At 45.5% G+C, this 19,986-nt stretch overlaps 1 protein-coding gene and 1 long non-coding RNA gene across 9 annotated transcripts; both read left to right on the top strand.

Annotated features, from left to right (window-relative positions):
* The first annotated feature begins 27 nt into the window (after nt 1-27).
* ZNF597 (zinc finger protein 597) lies at nt 28-8,548 on the top strand. 2 transcript variants are annotated; one of them, XM_082362190.1, is made up of 4 exons: nt 28-326; nt 491-573; nt 1,457-1,583; nt 3,549-8,548. In XM_082362190.1, the coding sequence occupies exons 2-4, from the start codon at nt 541-543 to the stop codon at nt 4,643-4,645; spliced, it is 1,257 nt and encodes a 418-aa protein (XP_082218316.1). In that variant the 5' UTR covers nt 28-326; nt 491-540; the 3' UTR covers nt 4,646-8,548. The 2 variants fall into 2 exon arrangements, with proteins under 2 accessions (XP_082218316.1, XP_082218317.1); XM_082362191.1 differs by having other exon boundaries at nt 28-398.
* A 118-nt stretch (nt 8,549-8,666) lies between these two features.
* LOC309614191 lies at nt 8,667-15,846 on the top strand. 7 transcript variants are annotated; one of them, XR_014236060.1, is made up of 6 exons: nt 8,667-8,744; nt 9,194-10,724; nt 12,003-12,130; nt 12,347-12,408; nt 12,608-12,698; nt 13,234-15,846. It is a non-coding gene; the product is annotated as an uncharacterized lncRNA (long non-coding RNA). The 7 variants fall into 7 exon arrangements; XR_014236057.1 differs by lacking the exon at nt 12,608-12,698 and having other exon boundaries at nt 9,194-9,649; XR_014236058.1 differs by lacking the exon at nt 12,608-12,698 and having other exon boundaries at nt 9,194-9,649; nt 12,347-12,542.
* The last annotated feature ends 4,140 nt before the right edge of the window (nt 15,847-19,986 follow it).

Genomic DNA, 19,986 nt, shown 5'->3' with positions numbered 1-19,986 from the left:
TTGGAAAAACTGAGGGAAAACTACATTTCCCAGAATGCCGGGTGAGCCGGGGGCGGGAGGTTTCCATTAAGGCGCCCGATTGGTCAAAACTCAAAAGGGACTGCCCCCTCCTAGGTCACGCTAGCCAATCAGAGGCAGATCTGCGTAAAAGCATGGGGGTCGGCCGCATCCGGCGGCTTTCCCGGCAGGTCCAGCGTAGGGGAGCATGGGAGCGTGGGAGCCTAATGGTGGCGCCGTCTTTCGGTCTCGAGTCTCGGCTGGGCGTCGCTTTCTGTTGCTTTTGCCTGGATAGCGGGAGGCTTCCTGAGATCTTTAGTCTCGGAGCCGTAAGTGGGGCCCGGCCGGCCCGGGAGTCGGCCTTTCCGAGGCTGGGCCGGGGAGAGGAGTCATAGGCTCAGGTCTTAAAGGGTGTGGGGATGCGAGGGGGTGCGTGGAGGAGCTTGGCAGCCGAATTGGCCCCTCCAAGTACTATTTTCTCCCCCCCCCCCAGATCTGTCCCGAAGTCCCTGTGGCGACTTGAAGACACTACCACCCCTCAAGATGGCATCCACACTCCCTACAACCGGGGCCCAGGTGAGACCGGGTCCCTTCTCTCGGTCCAAGTTCCGGTCGCTCCTTTCTGGCCTCTGCCTGGCCTCTTTTGGAGGAGGGTGAGGCACGCCCGTGATGCGAGGGCTCCTGATCCCCAGAGAGCCCTTTCACCAAGCTGTCTTTGTTCCTACCAGGCATATAGGAGAAATGGCTTATCAGAGCCTTCCTTTTAGAACCACCAACTGGGAGCAGGGCCCATTGGAGAAGGCTACTACAGGGTACCTCAAAGTGTCTTTCTGGAATGCTGCTCAAACTTACAGATTTCTAAGCTTCATTCCACACCTGTTGAATAAACAGAAACAAACAGAAACCCGAGGTGATTCTTAATCACACCAGAGCTCTATTGATTTATAAGTTTGGTAAACTTAGGGAAGGAGGAATAGGCCTGGATATGATGCTGCAGTGAGCTTAGCCATGAGTGTGACGAAGAAGAAGGAGAGGGACCAGCAAAGGGAAGGATGTTGGGAGAACACTGGACCTCCTGTCCTGTCATGAGTCTTCCCGGGCTGCTCAGTCTTCTCCTTTCCCTTAGAGCATCCCTACGTAATGGTTTCCTTAATGGTTCCCTGAGAGTTGTTCCCTCATCTTTTCTCCTCTAATAGGCTCTTCTAGAACTTCTCCCAGTTTACCGTTTTGGCCCTTATACCACTACCTCCAGTGGTCCATTTTTACTCTTTCCTTCCTAATCCCCACCTCCAGCCCTCAGAACCCATTCATACCCCCTCGCCAGCACTCAGGGACCTTTTCCACCAAGCCCTTTTCTCCCTTGCCTCTGATGTTTCTAGCTCTTCTCAGCCTTCCCAGACTGAGTAAGGGGGTAGCTTTCCAGCTTCTTGTCCTGAGATGGGCTCTCATGTTGTTTCAGGGACCAGTGCTGTTTGAGGACCTGGCTGTATATTTTTCTCAAGAGGAGTGTGTGAGTCTGCACCCTGCCCAGAGGTCCTGCAGCAGAGACACGCCACAGGAGTGTTTGGAGGATATGGCCTTGATGGGTAACATAGTTGTTTTTCCTGCATTTTTGAACTTTGGTCATTTCTAGGATTAGGATTGCATATCTCATCCACATGTTGGTATGGGGGAGTGGGACCTACCCCTGAGTGATTTATGTGGACATGACAAGAACTTGCATGAGAGTGCAATTTTCAAAGGGTGAGTTGATTCTTAAAAGGCAAAAATTGGCAATTCCCTGATGGTCCAGTGGTTAGGGCTCGGTGCTTTCACTGCCAGGAGTCCCGGACAGGGAACTAAGATCCCATGCAAGCCATGCAGCAGGGCAAAAAAAAAATTAGGGACTTCCCTGGTGATGCAGTGGTTAAGAATCCACCTGCCAAAGCAGGGGACATGGGTTCGAGCCCTGGTCTGGGAAGATCCCACATGCCGTGGAGCAACTAAGCCTGTGTGCCACAACTACTGAGCCTGTGCTCTAGAGCCCGCGAGCCACAACTACTGAGCCCACGAGCCACAACTACTGAAGCCCGCACGCCTAGAGCCCGTGCTCTGCAACAAAGAGAAGCCACAACAATGAGAAGCCCGTGCACCACAATGAAAAGTAGCCCCCGCTCTTGCAACTAGAGAAAGCCCATGCGCAGCAGCAAAGACCCAACGCAGCCAAAAATAAATAAAAATAAATAAATTTATTTTTTAAAAAATTAAAAAATTTTTTAAAAGGCAAAAATCCTGTCTAATACAGTGACTGTGGTTTTACATAAGACCTGGTAATCTTTCCAGATATTTGTTACGGTCAATTCACAACTTTACTTGTGAAACTCCATTAGTATGGGTTACTATTATTTGCTAAAGGTTGGAAATCGCTTTAATCCTAAGGGGATGGTGTGCCTTTCTCACCTAAGAGGAACTATAATGTAGAAACATTCCTATGCCTGAGTAGATTTTATCCTTGACTAGGGTTGACTATTTGAACTTTCCCAGAACTCACATTTTATATTTTCTACTTCTGTCTTCATCATTTTGTTTTCCTCTACCTTCTTGAACATGTGAAGCATATTTATAATAGCTCTTTAAACATTCTTTCTACTAGTTTTATCATCTGTGTCATTTCTGGGTCTGCTTTTGTTGATTGATTTTGCTTCTAGTTACGGGTCATATTTTTCTGCTTCTTTACATGCCTGGTAAGTTTTGATTGGATGTTGGACATTGTGAGTTTTATGTTGTTGTATGCTGGCTTTTGCTGTATTTTCAAAACAATTTTTGGACTTTGGGGTAGGGTGCTAATTTATCAGTAAGTTACTTGGGATCAATATGATCCTTTCAAGGCTTGCTTTTTGCTTTGTTAGGGTGTGTTCAGAGCAATCTTTAGTCTAGGGCTGATTTGGCCTGCTGCTAAGGCAGTGTCTTTCTAAGCATACTGCCTGATGCTCTGTGTGGTAGGGAGTCTTTCCAGTTTGGCTGGTGGGAACATGAGCTATTGAACTATTATGTGAATTCTGGAGATTGCTCTTTCTATTCCTTTTTGGTGGTTCTTTCCCTGACCTGGGGTAGTTTCCTCAGATGCATTTACAGACTAGTACGCAGCCAGAGTCTTAAGGGGACCCCATCTAGATGCCCAGAGCTCTCTGCCTGGGCATCTGCCTCTTCTCTGGTATTTTGCTGTCAAATTCTAGCAGCCTTGGCATTCCTGAACTTGGTCTCCTTGAATCAGCAAAACCACTGAAGACTGGATTTCCACACACTGCCCTGCAGCCCAGAAACCCTTTCCAGGCAGTGAGCTGGGGCAGTCATAGGGCTGTTGCTTTGGAAGGAAAGATCCCTTTTGGATTGATATATTGGCTTTATAAATTAAGAATATTTGGGAAAATATTAAAGACTAATGCTTTTGGGCAGGCCTGAGTTTTGTCAGCCATCCTATAGCTTCCTGGTCCTCTGTGTAACTAGTTTGTTCTTTCCCAAGTACTACTTGAGGGTGTTTATGTTTTGCTTTGTTTTGTTTTTATCAACAGGAGGAGAAGGCAAGATTGAGATTAATCAGAAGCTAAGGCTAGAATCTATGGGACTTGAAGAGCTTGCCCTAGAAAAATACTCCATTGCTGTGCCCCTTGTCTATTACCCAGAAAATTCCTCTGAGCATGGAGTTGGAAACCTTGAAAGGAAAATGTCAGGTAGAACTCCTGCTTTCAAGAAGAGGTTCATAAGCCTTTTAGTTACCATTGAAAACCACACCCCTTTGATAGAACTATCTCAGTGTTTAGGAACCAGAGCACTTTCTGAAATTCTTGAATTTCCCGGGGAAGAAGCCAAAAATTCATACAAGTGTCCTGAATGTGACCAAAGCTTCAGTGATAGTTCATACCTTGTTTTGCATCAGAAAATGCATTCAGGAGAGAAAAAGTATAAATGTGGTGACTGTGGGAAGATTTTCAATCACAGAGCCAACTTGAGAACACACCAGAGAATCCACACCGGCGAGAAACCATATAAGTGTGCCGAGTGCGGCAGCAGCTTCCGCCAGCACTCACATCTGTCTCGGCACATGAATATCCATGTAAAGGAGAAACCCTACACCTGTGGCATATGTGGAAGAGGTTTCATGTGGCTCCCAGGATTGGCACAGCATCAGAAAACCCACGCTGCCAAAAAAGCCTGTGGTAAATGTTTTGGTCAGAAAACAAATCTGGCTTTGCCTGAGAAAAGGCACGGGTCAGCCAGCCAGCACCCATGCAGTCCGAGCGGGAAATGCTTTGGGCAGCCCTCGCACTTGGCCCTCCCCGAGCGGGGCCACGAGGACAACCCTGAACACTGCAGCGATTGCGGGGAAAATTTGCTTTCGTTCTCAAAATTCGAACCCTTAAAGTGTCCTGAGTGTTCGATGACCTTTCTTCGTATCTCTGAGCTTATCTCCCATCAAAGAATTCACAGAGGGGAGAAGCCCCATAAATGCAAACCCTGTGCAGAAAGTTTTATTTCGGACTCAGAGCTTGCATGCCACCAGAAGAACCACACAGGAGAACCTTATAAATGTACCGTGTGTGGGAAAAGTTTCAGGTTGAAAACACATCTCATTGTCCATCAGCAAACCCATGCGCAAAACACCACGTAAATATAGCAAGTTTTCATTAATGCTTGTGCTTCTCAGTATTTATACTGAAAACTGGGGCACAGTTACCCTTTATGTGCCAGGTACTGTGCTAAGCATTTTACACACATTCCATGTAATATATCATTTAATTTTCACCACCACCTTGATTTAGGCACCATGATTTCGGTTTTATAATGGAGGAAGCATAGTCAGTGTCACAGCTACTGAACAAAGCCAGAACTCTAACTCAGTAGCTCAGTTACTATCCAGATTCCATTTGTATGAGCCGGAGAAAGATACAGAACTTATAAAAAAAAAATTCAGTTTTCACTAAAATGAAGGTTATTGCTAGAGTTCTTTTAATTTTGTTTACGTGGTTTCTAAGTAAGTTTTAGAAGGCAAATTTATTTATTGTTTGCTAGTTCTGCAGATCTAGGATCTAGGAAAGTAAGTACCTTTGTATCTATTTTATACTTTTTTTTTTTTTGCTGTAACAATCAGAATGTAATGTTTGTATGAGATTATTGTTTTACATATGAATTTCTGGAGGGGTTTGGAAGCTTTTTTCCCTCCATGTGAAGTGTTCCCAAATGGGTTGGACTAGTTAGTGTCGAGATGGCTGTTAGTATCCGTGAAGTTAGTATCCATTCTCAGATCTGATGCCACTGGCCTTTGTGATTCAAGTGTTTGGAAGGAATTTTAGCAATCTGACTACAGCCCTTTCTGGTGCCTGGACTTGAGCAATGGAAAGGTACTTGCTTCTCTCTAAGAGGATTTACCTCCAAGTCTTTACCAAAGCACATCACCTGCCTTGCTATGAATAACAGTAACCCTTGTTTAGTGTGCATGCTCAATACTTCAGGTATATTAATTTAATCTTCAGAATAAATCTGACAGAAAAGGACTATCCTCGTTTCGTAAATGAGTAAGTAGAGCCCCTGGAGGATACAATCAGTACATTGCCCAAGACACAAAAGTAGCAACATGCTGAAGCTGGCATTTAACCTCTGGTCTCTGCTGTCAGAGGCCATGTGTTCAGCGACATTGCGTTATATGTTGGCATTTGCACCACATGTTAAAACTGCAGGCAGCTGGAGGACTGAGATGGGTGGGTGAGGATGGTCATCATGGAGGCTACCCTGTGCACGTGCTTCATTCCCTTAGTGCTTCATCCCAAGCCTGACTTAACGTGTATGGTTACAAAGCAACTGAAAGACTGTTCAGGACTTGAGGTTCAAACTCCATCCCTATAATCAGAGATTGCAAACTCTACAGAGTATAGTTTTAGTTTAGTTTGAGTTTAGTTTAGGTTTTAGTTGAGTTTGGTTTAAGAAAAAAGTTTTTCTTCCTCATATCCAAAGAAAGATACATACAGAAAATTGTTAGAGCTTAATCAAAATACTTGAAAATATATAGATACTGCTGTTACATGTAAATACTGGAGCAAAATATTGTTAAATGGAATGGTTATTAATGTTAAAGAACCAGGGGATCTTGTAAATGTTACATTCATGTGGAATTTCTCTTTAAAGCAAATTTGTGTACCTCTCAGCAAAGCAGCATTTAAAGGGGTTTTTGATTGGGATGTGAGAATGGTCTTATTCTATATAAATGGTATAAAAGTATGGCATTTACTAAAATAGGATTATCACTGGGAAACCTCAGGAGTAATAATAGGCCTCTTTAGGACTAATTGGAGGAAAGTAGTACCTGGAAGGTAGGGTCTTTCTACTGAACAGCAGATTGAGAACTGAATGTACAAAAAGGTGCTGGCTACTGCTGTAAGCTCTTAACACTGATTAGAGGCAGGAAGATACTGTTGGTGAGGAAAAGGGAAACCAATAGCCCTAACCCAGCTCACCCACTCCTTTCCCCCTTTTCCTCATTCTTCTTTTGCCTCTTGTTTGCAGATCCACAGTTGAGACCCTGTGCTCTGTATGTCAAGGTCACACTTGGCTCATTGTTTCCCATGTCTCCACTCTTAGGATACAGGACACCAGTCTGCCGGGCCTTTGGGGTCTCAAATAAAAAAGCGAGGTCTTCTATAGGTTCTTCTTCAGCAAGTCTCTCTGTCTGAGGTGGTTAGAGTTGTGTAGAAAGATGGTCTCCAGTTAGGTTTCTTATCAGCCAGCTCTGGGATATAAACACCTTTGCTAAATATCAGAAAGTACTGCCTCCCTGCTTTCCTGCTTCTGCCTTCCGTGGGAGCAGCTGGCACAGTGCGCCACTGGCACATAGTAGGGGCTCCCATATTTCAGTTAACTGAAGAGTTGCAGGGTCGGGGATGAAATTGGGAAAGAGGTCCCTAGTAGCAGAGTTGCTGCAGAAAGAAGTAGAGAAGACTATTTTAGAAGGCGTTTGGACAGAGTGGCGCTGACCTGAAACATGGAAGCTGTCATCCTTTCCTTTGCTCCTAAGAAAGTACAGGGGAAGGTGAAAATTCATACCATCAATGACGTTCTGCACTCAGCATGGGAAGTTACCTTTCCAGATGAGGTTTCCTTCCCAATTAACTTCAGTTTTTACATTTTTGTTTTCTAGATTTTGGAAGATTATGCCAAACCTCCACAAGAGATTAGAAAAATATCTTTTACAAAGACTAATATATACATGAGTATAATTAAAATGCCTTTTTGGTGTAATATTGTTAATGATTGTTATGCGGAGGAAAAAAAAAATCCCTGAGTGTCAGCTACTGTGAAAGAGGCATCTTTTCAGTTGTTGCTTTATTGTGCACTTGCACCTAAATCCATTTGCTGGATGTAATTCGAGCTGCTCTGAGCCCAAGGAGTTGAAGGAAGCGGTCAGTATCCATCAGTGAGACCCATGCTGGTTTTATGCAGATGGCTTTTTCACCCTCTATTTACAGTGTTAACTGACAGGTTTCACAGATGGTCATTAATTCAGAGACATCATTAGCCTACCATGTTTTTTTGTTGTTTTTTTTTAGCCACAATGCTACTTTTTTTTTTTAATTAATTAATTTATTTTTATTTTTGGCTGTGTTGGGTCTTCGTTTCTGTGCGAGGGCTTCCTCTAGTTGCGGCAAGCGGGGGCCACTCTTCATCGCGGTGCGCGGGCCTCTCACTATCACGGCCTCTCTTGTTGCAGAGCACAGGCTCCAGACACGCAGGCTCTGTAATTGTGGCTCACGGGTCCAGTTGCTCCGCGGCATGTGGGATCTTCCCAGACCAGGGCTCGAACCCGTGTCCCCTGCATTGGCAGGCAGATTCTCAACCACTGCGCCACCAGGGAAGCCCCCATGTTACTTTTAATGAATACTTGGATGAAAGTTAATATAGGGATGAAAAACTAAATGCAGGAGTTTATTGCTAGGAACAGTCGGTTCACAACATTTTGCAGCATGGATGTTAACACAGGCAGAGTGAAAACTTTGTACTGAAGAATTCAATTGTTGAACAAATTTCTTTGGTTTTGTTGTTGATGCAGTGATGAAAATGTGTATTAAAGTCCTTAATGTGATTGCTGGACTATCAGGTTCTCTAACATCCGTCATTGATGAAACAGCATTATTCCCATAGCCTGCAGATGTTAAGTTTACATTTTGTAATTAAAGAAACTGTGGAATTTAATTGTTATTCTTGAAGGAGTTGAACTCAAAATAGTTTTGTTTACAGCGTTGTTGCAGTAGGTAATAGTCTATTCACATCTCTGCATTTAACATAGAAAATGACTAACCCAGTAATTCAGGGAGTTAAAACTAAAAACAAGTGACATTTCACAGCAAATGCTGTTTTGAGTCTTTGACTCCTGTGATTCCATATAATTAAGTGGCATTATTCTGATGACTGCAGCATGTCATACAATCTGATACTGCAGATTTTGCTCAAAGTAATCTGCCAATTTACTGCATATGTGTACTAAGCAGGTTATAGTTTATCTGAATAAAGAGTCTATTTGAAAGTGTTCACTAAACTTGTTAAGCCTATAGGATTTCCGTTGGAAAGTGTTTTTGCTTGGACATCTGTTTAAAAAGTAACTAAATAATCTTCATTAGAAGTGTTTATATTCATCTGTTTTAGTTTTGTAGATTGAGAGAGCTATTGATCTGATATCAGGATGACCATTATCCATCTCTTCACGGCCCGTCTGACTACAGGTGTTTTGTCTTATTTTTTGACATCCTTCCTTGTATTAACAATCTAGGGAGTGTGGGGATATGATATAAATATACAGTTATATAAACCTGAGAATATGCTGCAGTCTCTAGTTCCTTTGGATACCTTAGAAGTAATATGTCTGTTGGAGGCACTTGTGCTGTTTGTTTAATGTTTTGATTTTACAGTTTTTGGTGTAGTCTCATCAGTCTTAGCTCTAGAGTTCAAGATCTCACTGGGCAGTGATTACTGTCTGATGTGCAATTTGGCATCTAATAAATGCTTTTTTATGATGATGACAATGAAGTGAACTTTAAAATTTTGTTTTACACTTTAGTAGTTTGAGATGTCAATGAGATGTGACATTGTGTGGCAGGATTGTGGCTTGGAAGGGGTTAATGAGTAACTTCGGCCGTTTAATAATGGAGGTAAAATCTTTTGCTCCCGTAAGTCAGAAGAAAACTCCAGCACTGCTCCCGGGAGACGGCATTAGACGTCATTAGACGTCATCTTCCCTTTCAGTCTTTGCTCCACGACGGCTATACCTCCGGCCACGCAGGCCACCAAAGCCCTGCGTGGGCCGCCGTCTAGAGCGGGGGTTGGAGCTGAGGACGCGTGGAGTAAAGCTCCCAGAAGGCTTTGCGAGGCCTGGGAGAGACCTTGTGCCGCTCGGCCACCAGCCGCGCAGGCCGGCGGAAACACCAACGAGACGAGACGCGCTAGAGCGGCCCACAAGGCTGGGAATCGAAAGTCCTACGCTTACTTCCGTCGCCGTCTTCCGGCAGCACAGCTGCGCGTTCCTGGAGCGGCCGTAGTGGGCGGGTGACCCAGCGGCTGCTCGGCCAGACTCCCGGCCCACCTCCGCCACCCAAAGAGAGGCGGCCTCTGCAGAAGCCGAGCGGGGCGGGTGAGAGCGTCTGCGGAGCGGCTCCTCTGGTCTCTCTCTCCGCACCAGCGGGAAGGTTATGTGGGTGGGACTGTGGGGGGCCAGCCCGAATCTCGCACTGGTGACGGGAAAAGGAGCCCGGCGCTACCTCCTGGGCCCTAACCCTCCTTTGGCAACGCGAAGCTATGGGCTCGCCCTGTTTGTCTCTTTAACTTGTCGAAAGGGACGCTTTGAGCTTCTCACTTGCCCTGGGTAGAGTGTCTTCTGCCAACTAAAGAGTGTCGCTGCCTGTCCAGTTCTGCAAGGCTTGAGTCGTTAGCCACTGCAGTCACTGACCTTCAACACGACCCGAAAGGAATTCAGGGCGAAGATCAGGAATGAGGCACTCTGTGCTCTGGGAAAACTGGCAGAGCCGGCCTTCAGAGGGTGAGATATTTTAAGGAGAAAATTTTATGAACCCAAATTCTTGCATTGTCCCATACTTGGAAAAGCACTAAAAGCATTACTAAGATATCTGTTCCTTGTGAATAGCAGTAGCCTTCTATGGAGGGGCGTGCTGCATACCCCTTCGTCAAAATCACATATAGTCCCCTCCTAAGTTCTTCAGGACAGTTTCTCAGAGCTATCTGAGAGGCTGCCTCCCCAGCTGTAGTCCTCAGTAAGACAATGAATAAACTTGACTCACAACTTTTAAGTTGTGTGTTGTTTTAAAAGTCGACACTTCTCTCTGGAACCAGCGCCAGTCTCCTCACCTGATTTCTGTGTACTCCACAGCCGAATTCTAACATGCTTTTGGTCAGAGTGTATCTTGGGATCACCTGAATCCACAGTCCCCACCCCCCCTTTCCCGCCCCAACCCCCAAGCGAGCTTAGCCACTTCCATGACTACAAGTACCTCACTTTATGTCTAGCCCCAATTTTTCTTCTCTCCTGCACTCTAGATGCCTGTATTCAAGTGCAAAAGAGAGATCTTCCTTTGGTGTCTCTGAGGCATGAAAACACATGCCCAATGGAATATTACTCAGCCATAAAAAAGAACAAAATAATGCCATTTGCAGCAACATGGATGGATCTAGAGATTATCATATTAAGTGAAGTAAGACAGAGAAAGACAAATATATGATATCACTCATATGTGGAATCTAATTTTAAAAAATGATACAATTGAACTTATTTACAAAACAAACAGACTTACAGGTATCAAAAACAAACTTACGGTTACCAAAGGGGAAACGTGGGGAGGGGGTAGGGATAAATCAGGAGCTTGGGATTAACATACACACACTCCTATATATAAGATAGATAACCAACAAGAACCTGTGTGTATAGCACAGGGAACTCTATTCAGTATTCTGTGATAACCTATATGAGAAAAGAATCTAAAAAAGAATGAAAAATGTATATGTATAACTGAATCACTTTGCTGTAACCTGAAACTAACAAAATGTCGTAAATCAACTATTCCAATAAAGTTCAAACAAACAAGCAAAGAAAAAAAAAACAAACACATGCCCCAAACCGAACTCATGCCTTTAGTCCTTTTTTTAAAAAATTTATTTATTTATTTATTTATTTTTGGCTGCGTTGGGTCTTGCTGTGCGCGGGCTTTCTCTAGTTGCAGTGAGTAGGGGCTACTTTTCGTTGCAGTGCGTGGGCTTCTCATTGCGGTGGTTTCTCTTGTTGCGGAGCACGGGCTCTAGGCACGCGTGCTTCAGTAGTTGTGGCTCGCAGGCTCTAGAGCACAGGCTCAGTAGTTGTGGCTCACAGGCTTAGTTGCTCCGCGGCATGTGGGATCTTCCCGGACCAGGACTCAAACTCATGTCCCCTGCATTGGCAGGTGGATTCTTAACCACTGTGCCACCAGGGAAGTCCCAGGCCTTTAGTCCTTCATCTCTCTGCCTCCAGTATGTGGCGCCACATCCACACAATTGCTCATGCTACTAACACACACTCCCTCCTCTGCTCCTCAAACTTTCAGTCATCAAGTCCTGTGGATTCTACCTCAAAAATATCTCTCAAAGCTGACTTCTCGGGCTTCCCTGGTGGCGCAGTGGTTGAGAATCTGCCTGCCAATGCAGGGGACACGGGTTCGAGCCCTGGTCCGGGAAGATCCCACATACCGCAGAGCAACTGGGCCCGTGAGCCACAATTGCTGAGCCTGCGCATCTGGAGCCTGTGCTCCGCAACAAGAGAGGCCGCGATAGTAGGCCTGCGCACCGCGATGAAGAGTGGCCCCCGCTTGCCACAACTAGAGAAAGCCCTCGCACAGAAATGAAGACCAACACAGAGATAAATAAATAAATAATAAATAAAAAAATTAAAAAAAAAAAAAAAAAAAAGCTGACTTCTCTCTCTCTCCACCCTTACCCAACAGCACTGACCCGGGTTGACAGCAAGGCAGGGACAGGGTTTTGACGTTGTGGGGATGACCATAGCCAGATGCTGCAGACCGGGACAAGCTGGGAGACAACAGACACTCAGGAGGCTGTTGCAATAAAGCAAGTGAGAGATGAGGGCCCTCACTAGGGGTCACGGTAATGAGGAAGATGGTGGGGCTTCGAGACAGATTGAGGAAGAAAAGGTGATGCTTTGGTGGGGTGAGAAAGCAGGGAGTCAAAGATGACTTGGAAGTTTCCGGTTTGGGTGACTTGATGGTTGGTAGCTTTGTGGAGAGATTGCTTGCCTCTCATGAGTTTACAGTTTTTCTAAACTTTCTAGGGAGACGTGTTCATCACAAGTGAGGGTGACAGTGCAGCTGTGTTCAGTGTGATCGAGAAGAGGTATGTTATGCTGTGAGAGGGGTCGCACCTGGCCAGAAAGAAGAGCTGAGAGCTAAACACCAACTTGACTTCATTGGTTGGAGGCTTCTGGAAAGGGCACAGGGTCCTAACAGAGAACATAGCAAGGGCCTCAGGTAATGTGTCAGCTGACCCCACATATAGTAAGCTTTTCTTGCTCACCTGTACTGTTTGTTTCCAGGGAAAAACAGAAATTGGAGAGCCCAGATGCCCAACCACACCCCACAGAGAGACAGGGTGTGACATTCCCAGATTCAGTTCAGTCCCAGCTGGTATGAAGCTATCCCCTGAGCCATAAGATGCTTGCAACTTGGGTGCCCTGGAACTCCCCATCCCCCAGAACTGGAGAGCCCCCTGATAAAAGATACCACTGGGGGCGGGAATCGAACCTGCAAGCCCACCATCCTGGTCCTGAAACACTGCTGTCAATGCATTAGGCCCCTCTGCCAGGAGGGGTAGCTGCGCCAGAGAGGCTCTTAGCCACCTCTGGAGAGTGTGCCATCAGTGGCTAAAGCCAGAGATGCCCACCAAGGAGCAGATCCTGGAGCTGCTGGAGCTGGAGCTCTCCGGCCCATCCTGTCTGAGGGATCCACACTGGGTTCAGTGTCACACCCAGAGGGTGACAAGAGACAGCAACCCTGATGGGGGATTTGCAGAGAGAGCCCAGGAACCAGGATGCTGGGTGACAAGGGCCAGAGGAGACTCAGAGAGTGAACACAGGATGGGTGATAAGCTCCTCTCCTTGGGAAAGAGTAGACGGGGGGATACCCTGAGCATATGTTACACCCCTGCTTCCTCTTCCACCAGGGATCCTGTCTCCAAGGCCTCCAAGAGTCCACACCATTGAGCTGAGGGTCACCTTTATTTTGGCCCAAGAAAGACCCAAACTTTCAAGGTTTCATGGGCAGCTCAGAGTAGAACTGAAAAGAAAATTAGAGAGCATTTTGTCTAAAACCTCATTTTACTGATAAGGAAACTGAGGTGCAGACATCGTAGAGCTCAGTAACTGGCTGCCTGCAGCACTGAAAATGGAACCTGGCTCTTCAGTGCCTTTTCCCCATCCCAGGCCTTTTCCCACCGTCTCAGGCTGTCTCCTGGTCAGGTTCAAGTGCAGCGGCATGTGTGTGATCAGCTAACTCCTTGTGAAGAAGTAACTTCTGTCTCTCTCAAAAAGACATGGGTCTGGTTGTACAACTTTGTGACTATAATAAAAAAAACTGAACTTTGTACTTTAAAAGGATGAATGTTATGGTATATGAATTATATCTCAATTTAAAAAATTACCTTTGGGGCGTCCCTGGTGGCGCAGTGGTTGAGAATCTGCCTGCTAATGCAGGGGACACGGGTTCGAGCCCTGGTCTGGGAAGATCCCACATGCCGCGGAGCAACTAGGCCCGTGAGCCACAACAACTGAGCCTGCGCGTCTGGAGCTTGTGCTCCGCAACAAGAGAGGCCGCGATAGTGAGAGGCCCGCGCGCCGTGATGAAGAGTGGCCCCCGCTTGCCACAACTAAAGAAAGCCCTCGCACAGAAACGAAGACCCAACACAGCCAAAAATAAATAAATTAAAAACAATTTTAAAAAAATTACCTTTGAAGTAAAAAAAAAGTTGAAATGTATTTTAAAGCTGCAATAAAATATTTAAATGTAATATACAAAATAACGCATCAGAGACATGAAATAATTTATGCTACCAGCATGACTTATTTTGGGGCAGACCTGATAGTAAAGCTGCTTTTGCCTTTTCTGTGCAAAGATATCTTGTAAGATGAGCTGTTAGAACCATTAGCATTTGCAACTACTTATCTGTGTGCGTTAGAAGTTTCTCAATAGTGTGCAACCAAAATAAAAATCAAATAAACTGCATGTTAATATAGGAATGCAGTTCCCAAAAAGATTTTTTAAAATACTGAAAAGATGTGTGTCCTGGTTTAGGCACGATTTCCTTCCACAGAACCCACCTGTTGCAAAGGGAAAAGAGTGTCTCATAGTTTCAAAGAACTGAGCGTGGGAGAGTTTTCACTGGGGTTTGGGGAAAAGCTATGGACTGAGCAGGAAATCCAGATGAAAAGAGGAGCCGATGCATGTCTCCGGTGGGAGGCGTGCTTCCCGCTCAGCTCCTCTGCCCACCCCTTACTCTTTAGAAGCAAACTTCTCCATCAGAACTTTCTCCTTAGCTCCATTTTCTCCCTCCTGAGGGCATGTATCTGACTTCTGGTGTGATCCTTGACCTCCGATTCTCAAAATCCTGGATCAGAGAGGACTCTTACCATCCTCTTCCAGAACAGAGCCTGTTTCCCAGGAAATCATCCTGCTCAGTGCAGCATATGCCTCAGAAGTGGACATACAGGGGCATACGCTCTGGAGGTGTCTGGGTCCCTGATGTGCTCTACAAACACACCTCACTGGTGGGCTTCTTCCCTGCCTTCAAAGGAGTTCAGATGGGCCGGTGTTTATGAAGCCTTCATGTGGGGCGTTCTAGAGGCTATAACATGATCCCCCTCATCCCTGCACCGGCCCATCCAAGGTATTCACAGAAGCAACCAGGGCTCCAGGGGCAAAAAGTCTGCATGGCCAGAAGTCCAGCTTCCTAGAACTTAAAACAACTAGGATGCCCCCAAATGAAATGTTGCAGCTTGTGAAGTGGCGAGTTCCCCCGTCTACAAGAATTTCTAACAAAAGCCTGGATGACAGCTTATCAGGGTGTGGTAGGAGGATCTATGTAACAGGCAGTGTGGACAATCTTGCTTTTCCCTCCAGCAATAGGCTGTGATTTTGAAGAGGTTTGTAAAGAGGAGTGTGGGGCAGTTGATCACCTCCCAGTTTTGCTGTGGGCCAGCTTTGCCAGGGGCAGCCTTGCCCACTGGTCCACACTTCCAGTGGTGGCTGGACCAGACCCATGAGAGCCACCCAGAACGGGGACCAGACCTCTTGAGGGGCGAAGTATTTATGCCCATGGAGCCTTTGCCTTAGCGTGCTGGGGCATTCACCCCAATGGAGGCATATAACTCAGATCCTCTCATTTCAACCTTATCAAGTTAAAGAAACAAGTTTGAAAGGGGAACTAGAGCCAGGATTGAAGCTAGGTCTGTCCAAAGCCAAAGTTCATGCACACCAGGTGCTATGGTATGAACGTCTGTGCACCCCCCTAATTCCTATGTTAAAATCCTAACCCCCAGTGTGATGGTATTAGGAGGTAGCTCATGAGGATGGAGCCCTCATGGATGGGATTAGTGCCCTTATAAAAGAGACCCCAAAGAGTTCCCTCAGCTTTTCCACCATGTAAGGACACAGCAAGAAGACAGCCCATCTATGAACCAAGAAGAGGGCTCTCACTAGAATTCAACCTGACCGTGCTGGTGCCTTGATCTCAGACTTCCAGCCTCCAGAACTGTGAGAAATAAATATGTATTGTTTATAAGCCACCCAGCCTGTGGGATTTTGTTACAGCAGCCCAAACAGACTAAAACACTTGGCTACGCGGAACTATGTCCCGACGCTCCTTTATTAAAGTTTTCTAAAAGGTAAAATAAATGCCTTAAAACTCTTCCTCTGGACACTGTCTTTAGCCTGCACACCCCCATTCCACATGAACCATCTATCTCTCTGCAGCGTCACTTCCTAAGACTGTGCCACTTGCAGAATTTTGCGACTCTGGCCTTCCCTTCCACTGCTGAAAACACTGCTCCTGTCCTCCCAAGACCTCGGTGCAGGTGTCCCCTCCTGACACTCGGACACATCCATGGCCCCACATCTCCCAGGGGGACCCAGGTGAGCCCTAACTTGTAACCTTTATCGTTGGTTGTTCCACGCTCCTTAAAGCTGCTCCCATCCGGGATGGCCTCCCTCTGCCACCTTTGTCTCCATCCTGGCCCCTAACCCTCTGCTCCAGCTCCTAGGACAAGCCCTTCCCTGGACCTCTGCCCCAATTCCTGCTTGCAGCTGCTCCAGGAACACTAATGTGTGGTGCCACTCTCACAAGACTCGGGGGCCCTCTGGCAAATTTTTCATTGGGGTTTTTGAAAATATGTATTTGCAAAAAGTAAGGAGCACATTATTCATAATGGCCAGAAGGTGGAAATGACCCCAATGTCCATTGACAGATAAATGGTTAAAATGCAGTCTATCCATGGGAATTCCCTGGCAGTCCAGTGGTTAGGAATTGGTGCTTTCACTGCCAGGACCCAGGTTTGATCCCTGGTCTGGGAACTAAGATCCCACAAGCCACATGGTGCAGCCAAAATAAATAAATAAATAAATAAATAAATAAATAAATAAATAAATAAATTTTAAATAAATAAATAAAATGTGATCTATCCATACAATGGAATACTATTAAGCCATAAAAAGAGAAGAAATTCTAATGAACCTCAGGAACATTGTGCTAAGTGAAATAATCCAGTCACAAAATGACAAATACTGTATGATTCCACTTATACGAGGTATGTGGAGTAGGCAACTTCGCAGAGACAGAAAGTAGAATGGGGGATGCCAGGTGCAAGAAGAGGGGGAACAGGGAGTTAGTGTTTAATGGGGACAGAGTTTCAGTTTGGGAAGATGAAAAAGTTCCAGAGATGGATCATGGTGATGGCTGCACAATATTGTGAATGTACGTGATGCCACTGAATCGTACAATAAAAATGGTTAGAATGGTAAACTTTATGTTATGTATATTTCACCATGATAAAAAAATTTTAAAAAGTCAATGTTAAAAAGAAAAGTAAGGAGCAGCATGAAGGGGCATTGAAGAAAGGGCGGGTGCCTCTGCTTTGGGGTGCCTCTCTCTAGGACATCAATTTTTCATAAACAGACTTTTGGAGAAATTCTTCCCCCCTTCCAGGACATTCTCTACCGTGACCCCAGTGTGAGCAAGTGCCAAATCCAGGAAAATAGGACCTCTCCACCCTCGAACCCCTGTGGCCTCTCTGCTCATTCCAGGCACAAGTATTTGGATCTGAAAAGGTGACAGAAGGAGATTTCAAGATGCTGTTTTACTTGACACATAATTCATTTTCTTTTTATGTAACACTTTACAGAAAATACTTTCACACACGTGTGTTCACTTCACCAATCATGTGAGGTAAGCAGAGCAGGTCTTCCCATTTTCAGTGGAGGAAACAGGCTTGAAGAATTTAAGTGACACATCCAGGTCAGGGGGCTGGGGGACAACAGAGCTGCGAGCAAAACCATCCTTGGTCTTAGCCTGGTATCAAGTCCACTCTGGTTTGTTTATGGAGCTGCCTCAGACTTGACTAAGTCAGGTCAGGTAGGTAGACCAAGGTAGGTTCCTGGGGCTACCCTAGTTGGCTCTGCCCTTATCTGGTCCAGATGAATTTCTAGAGACAGGAGTGACATTTTGCCGCAAACGTCTGTTTCACTGGCAATTCAGGACTGTTACCGTCTTAGTCAGTTTTGTATTTTGGCAGGTGACAGACAGTGCTTCAAAGAGAGTTACTGCAATTGTGCAAAAGTATTACATTACAACAGAATGGGAGAAAATATTTGCAAGTCATTTATCTGATAAGGATTTGATTCCAGAATATATAAAGAACTCTTCAACTCAACAATAAAAAGACAAAACCCCCAGTTTTAAAAGGGCAGAGGTTTTGAATAGCCGTTTCTCCAAAGAAGATACACAAATGGCCAGTAAACACATGGAAAGATGCCAACATCATTAGCCAACAGGGAAGTGCAAATCAAAATCACAATGAGACACCACTTCATATCCACTAGCATGGCTACGATCAGAAAGACAGATAATAGCAAGTGTTGACAAGGATGTGGAGAAATTAGAACCCTCATACGCTGCTGGTGGGAATGGAAAATGGTGCAGACCCTGTGGAAGACAGTCTGGGGGTTCCTCAAATTCTTTTTTTTTTTTTTTTTTCCTTAAATTTATTTATTTATTTATTTATTTTTGGCTATGTTGGGTCTTCGTTTCTGTGCGAGGGCTTTCTCTAGTTGTGGCAAGCGGGGGCCACTCTTCATCGCGGTGCGCAGGCCTCTCACTATCGTGGCCTCTCTTGTTGCGGAGCACAGGCTCCAGACGCACAGGCTCAGTAGTTGTGGCTCACAGGCCTAGTTGCTCCGCGGCATGTGGGATCTTCCCAGACCAGGGCTCGAACACGTGTCCCCTGCATTGGCAGGCAGATTCTCAACCACTGCGCCACCAGGGAAGCCCAAAGGTTTCTTTTCAGGCTGTTGAAAATGTTCTAAAATTAGATTATGGTGATGGTGGTATAACACTGTGAACTTAATTATTAAACTGTACACTTTAAATGGATACATTTTATATGTGAACTATATCTCAATAAAGTTGTAAAAAATAGCATTTTGGTTTTAGAAATATCTGGGGGAAATTTCAACTCTATCTATCAGATGGTATTTGGGAGTTGTTAATTTTGTTGGGAGCGATAACGGTATTATGGGACGGGTTTTACAAGTCCTTATCTGCTGTAGATGGAAAATGCTTTTCAGAGAAATCTGCGAGGTCCAGATCCCTCACATATGCATGGAATCTTCCCCTCTCCCTGTCTCCTGGGGCAAGCCAGGGACCAAATAACCAAGGTAGGAATCATCCCACCCCCACATGGGTGAGTACAGGGCAAACTCAGAAAACATGGTGACACTTACAGACTGCTCCGTGGGTAAAGGGTGCACACAAAAGGAGAGAGGTTATTTCCTCATATGGGGTAGCCGATTGTAAGTCAGCAGGTCAATGTTTTGTGCTGAGACCCTCTGGTGGAACCACACATGCGGACTCTTACATTTGAAGAAGTGAGTACAGACCAGCAAATGTGGCTGAGTGCCCAGGGGCCTTCTACCAGGACTTCAGACCCTCACGGGCACTCCTCACCTGGAGCTGAGCCTTACCTGTCAAAGGAAAACTGGGCTGGGGGAGGCGGCAGCATCACAGGCTTGAAAACCTTTTGGGAGTGAGTGATATTCAGAGTGGTGATTTTGTCCCATTTATTCAAGGTCCACAGTTGAACAGGTACCCAAAGACATTAAGATTCAGCAATTATTAATTTCATAATCAGAAGACAGAAAACACACGCACACGGGTTCTTCAAAACATACCAAGTAAACAAAGCTCTTATTTTAAGAGAGATTTCCTGTCCCAAATCTAAGGAAAGTGGAAATCTATGTTCCTTTGCTTTTAGAAGAGATCGTCTTTGACTAACCGAATTGATTCACTAGATGGATGTGGTTGGCTGAATCACAGTCCCCGCCAAAGATGTCCACATCCTAATCCCTGGAACCTGTGAATGTTCCCTTATATGGCAAAAGGGATTTTTCAGGTGTATTAAGGATCTAGAGATGGGGAGATATCTCAGATTATCTGGGTGGGCCCAATATAATCATAAAGGTCCTCCTAAGAGGGAGGCTGGAGGATCAGAGTCAGAAGAGAAGGTGATGTGATGACAGAGATTGAAGGGATGCATTTTGAAGATGGAGGGAGGGGCCACAGGCCAAGGAATGCCAGCAGCCGCTAGAAGCTGAAAAAGGCGAGGAAACAGATTCACCCCTCAGAGCCTCCAAAGGAACCAGCCCGCCTGAC

Source organism: Balaenoptera borealis (assembly GCF_965194805.1).
Source record: "Balaenoptera borealis genome assembly, chromosome: 16".
Lineage (NCBI taxonomy): Eukaryota > Metazoa > Chordata > Mammalia > Artiodactyla > Balaenopteridae > Balaenoptera > Balaenoptera borealis.
Note: the sequence above shows the minus strand (reverse complement) of the source record. Positions and strands in the feature narration are given on the sequence as shown.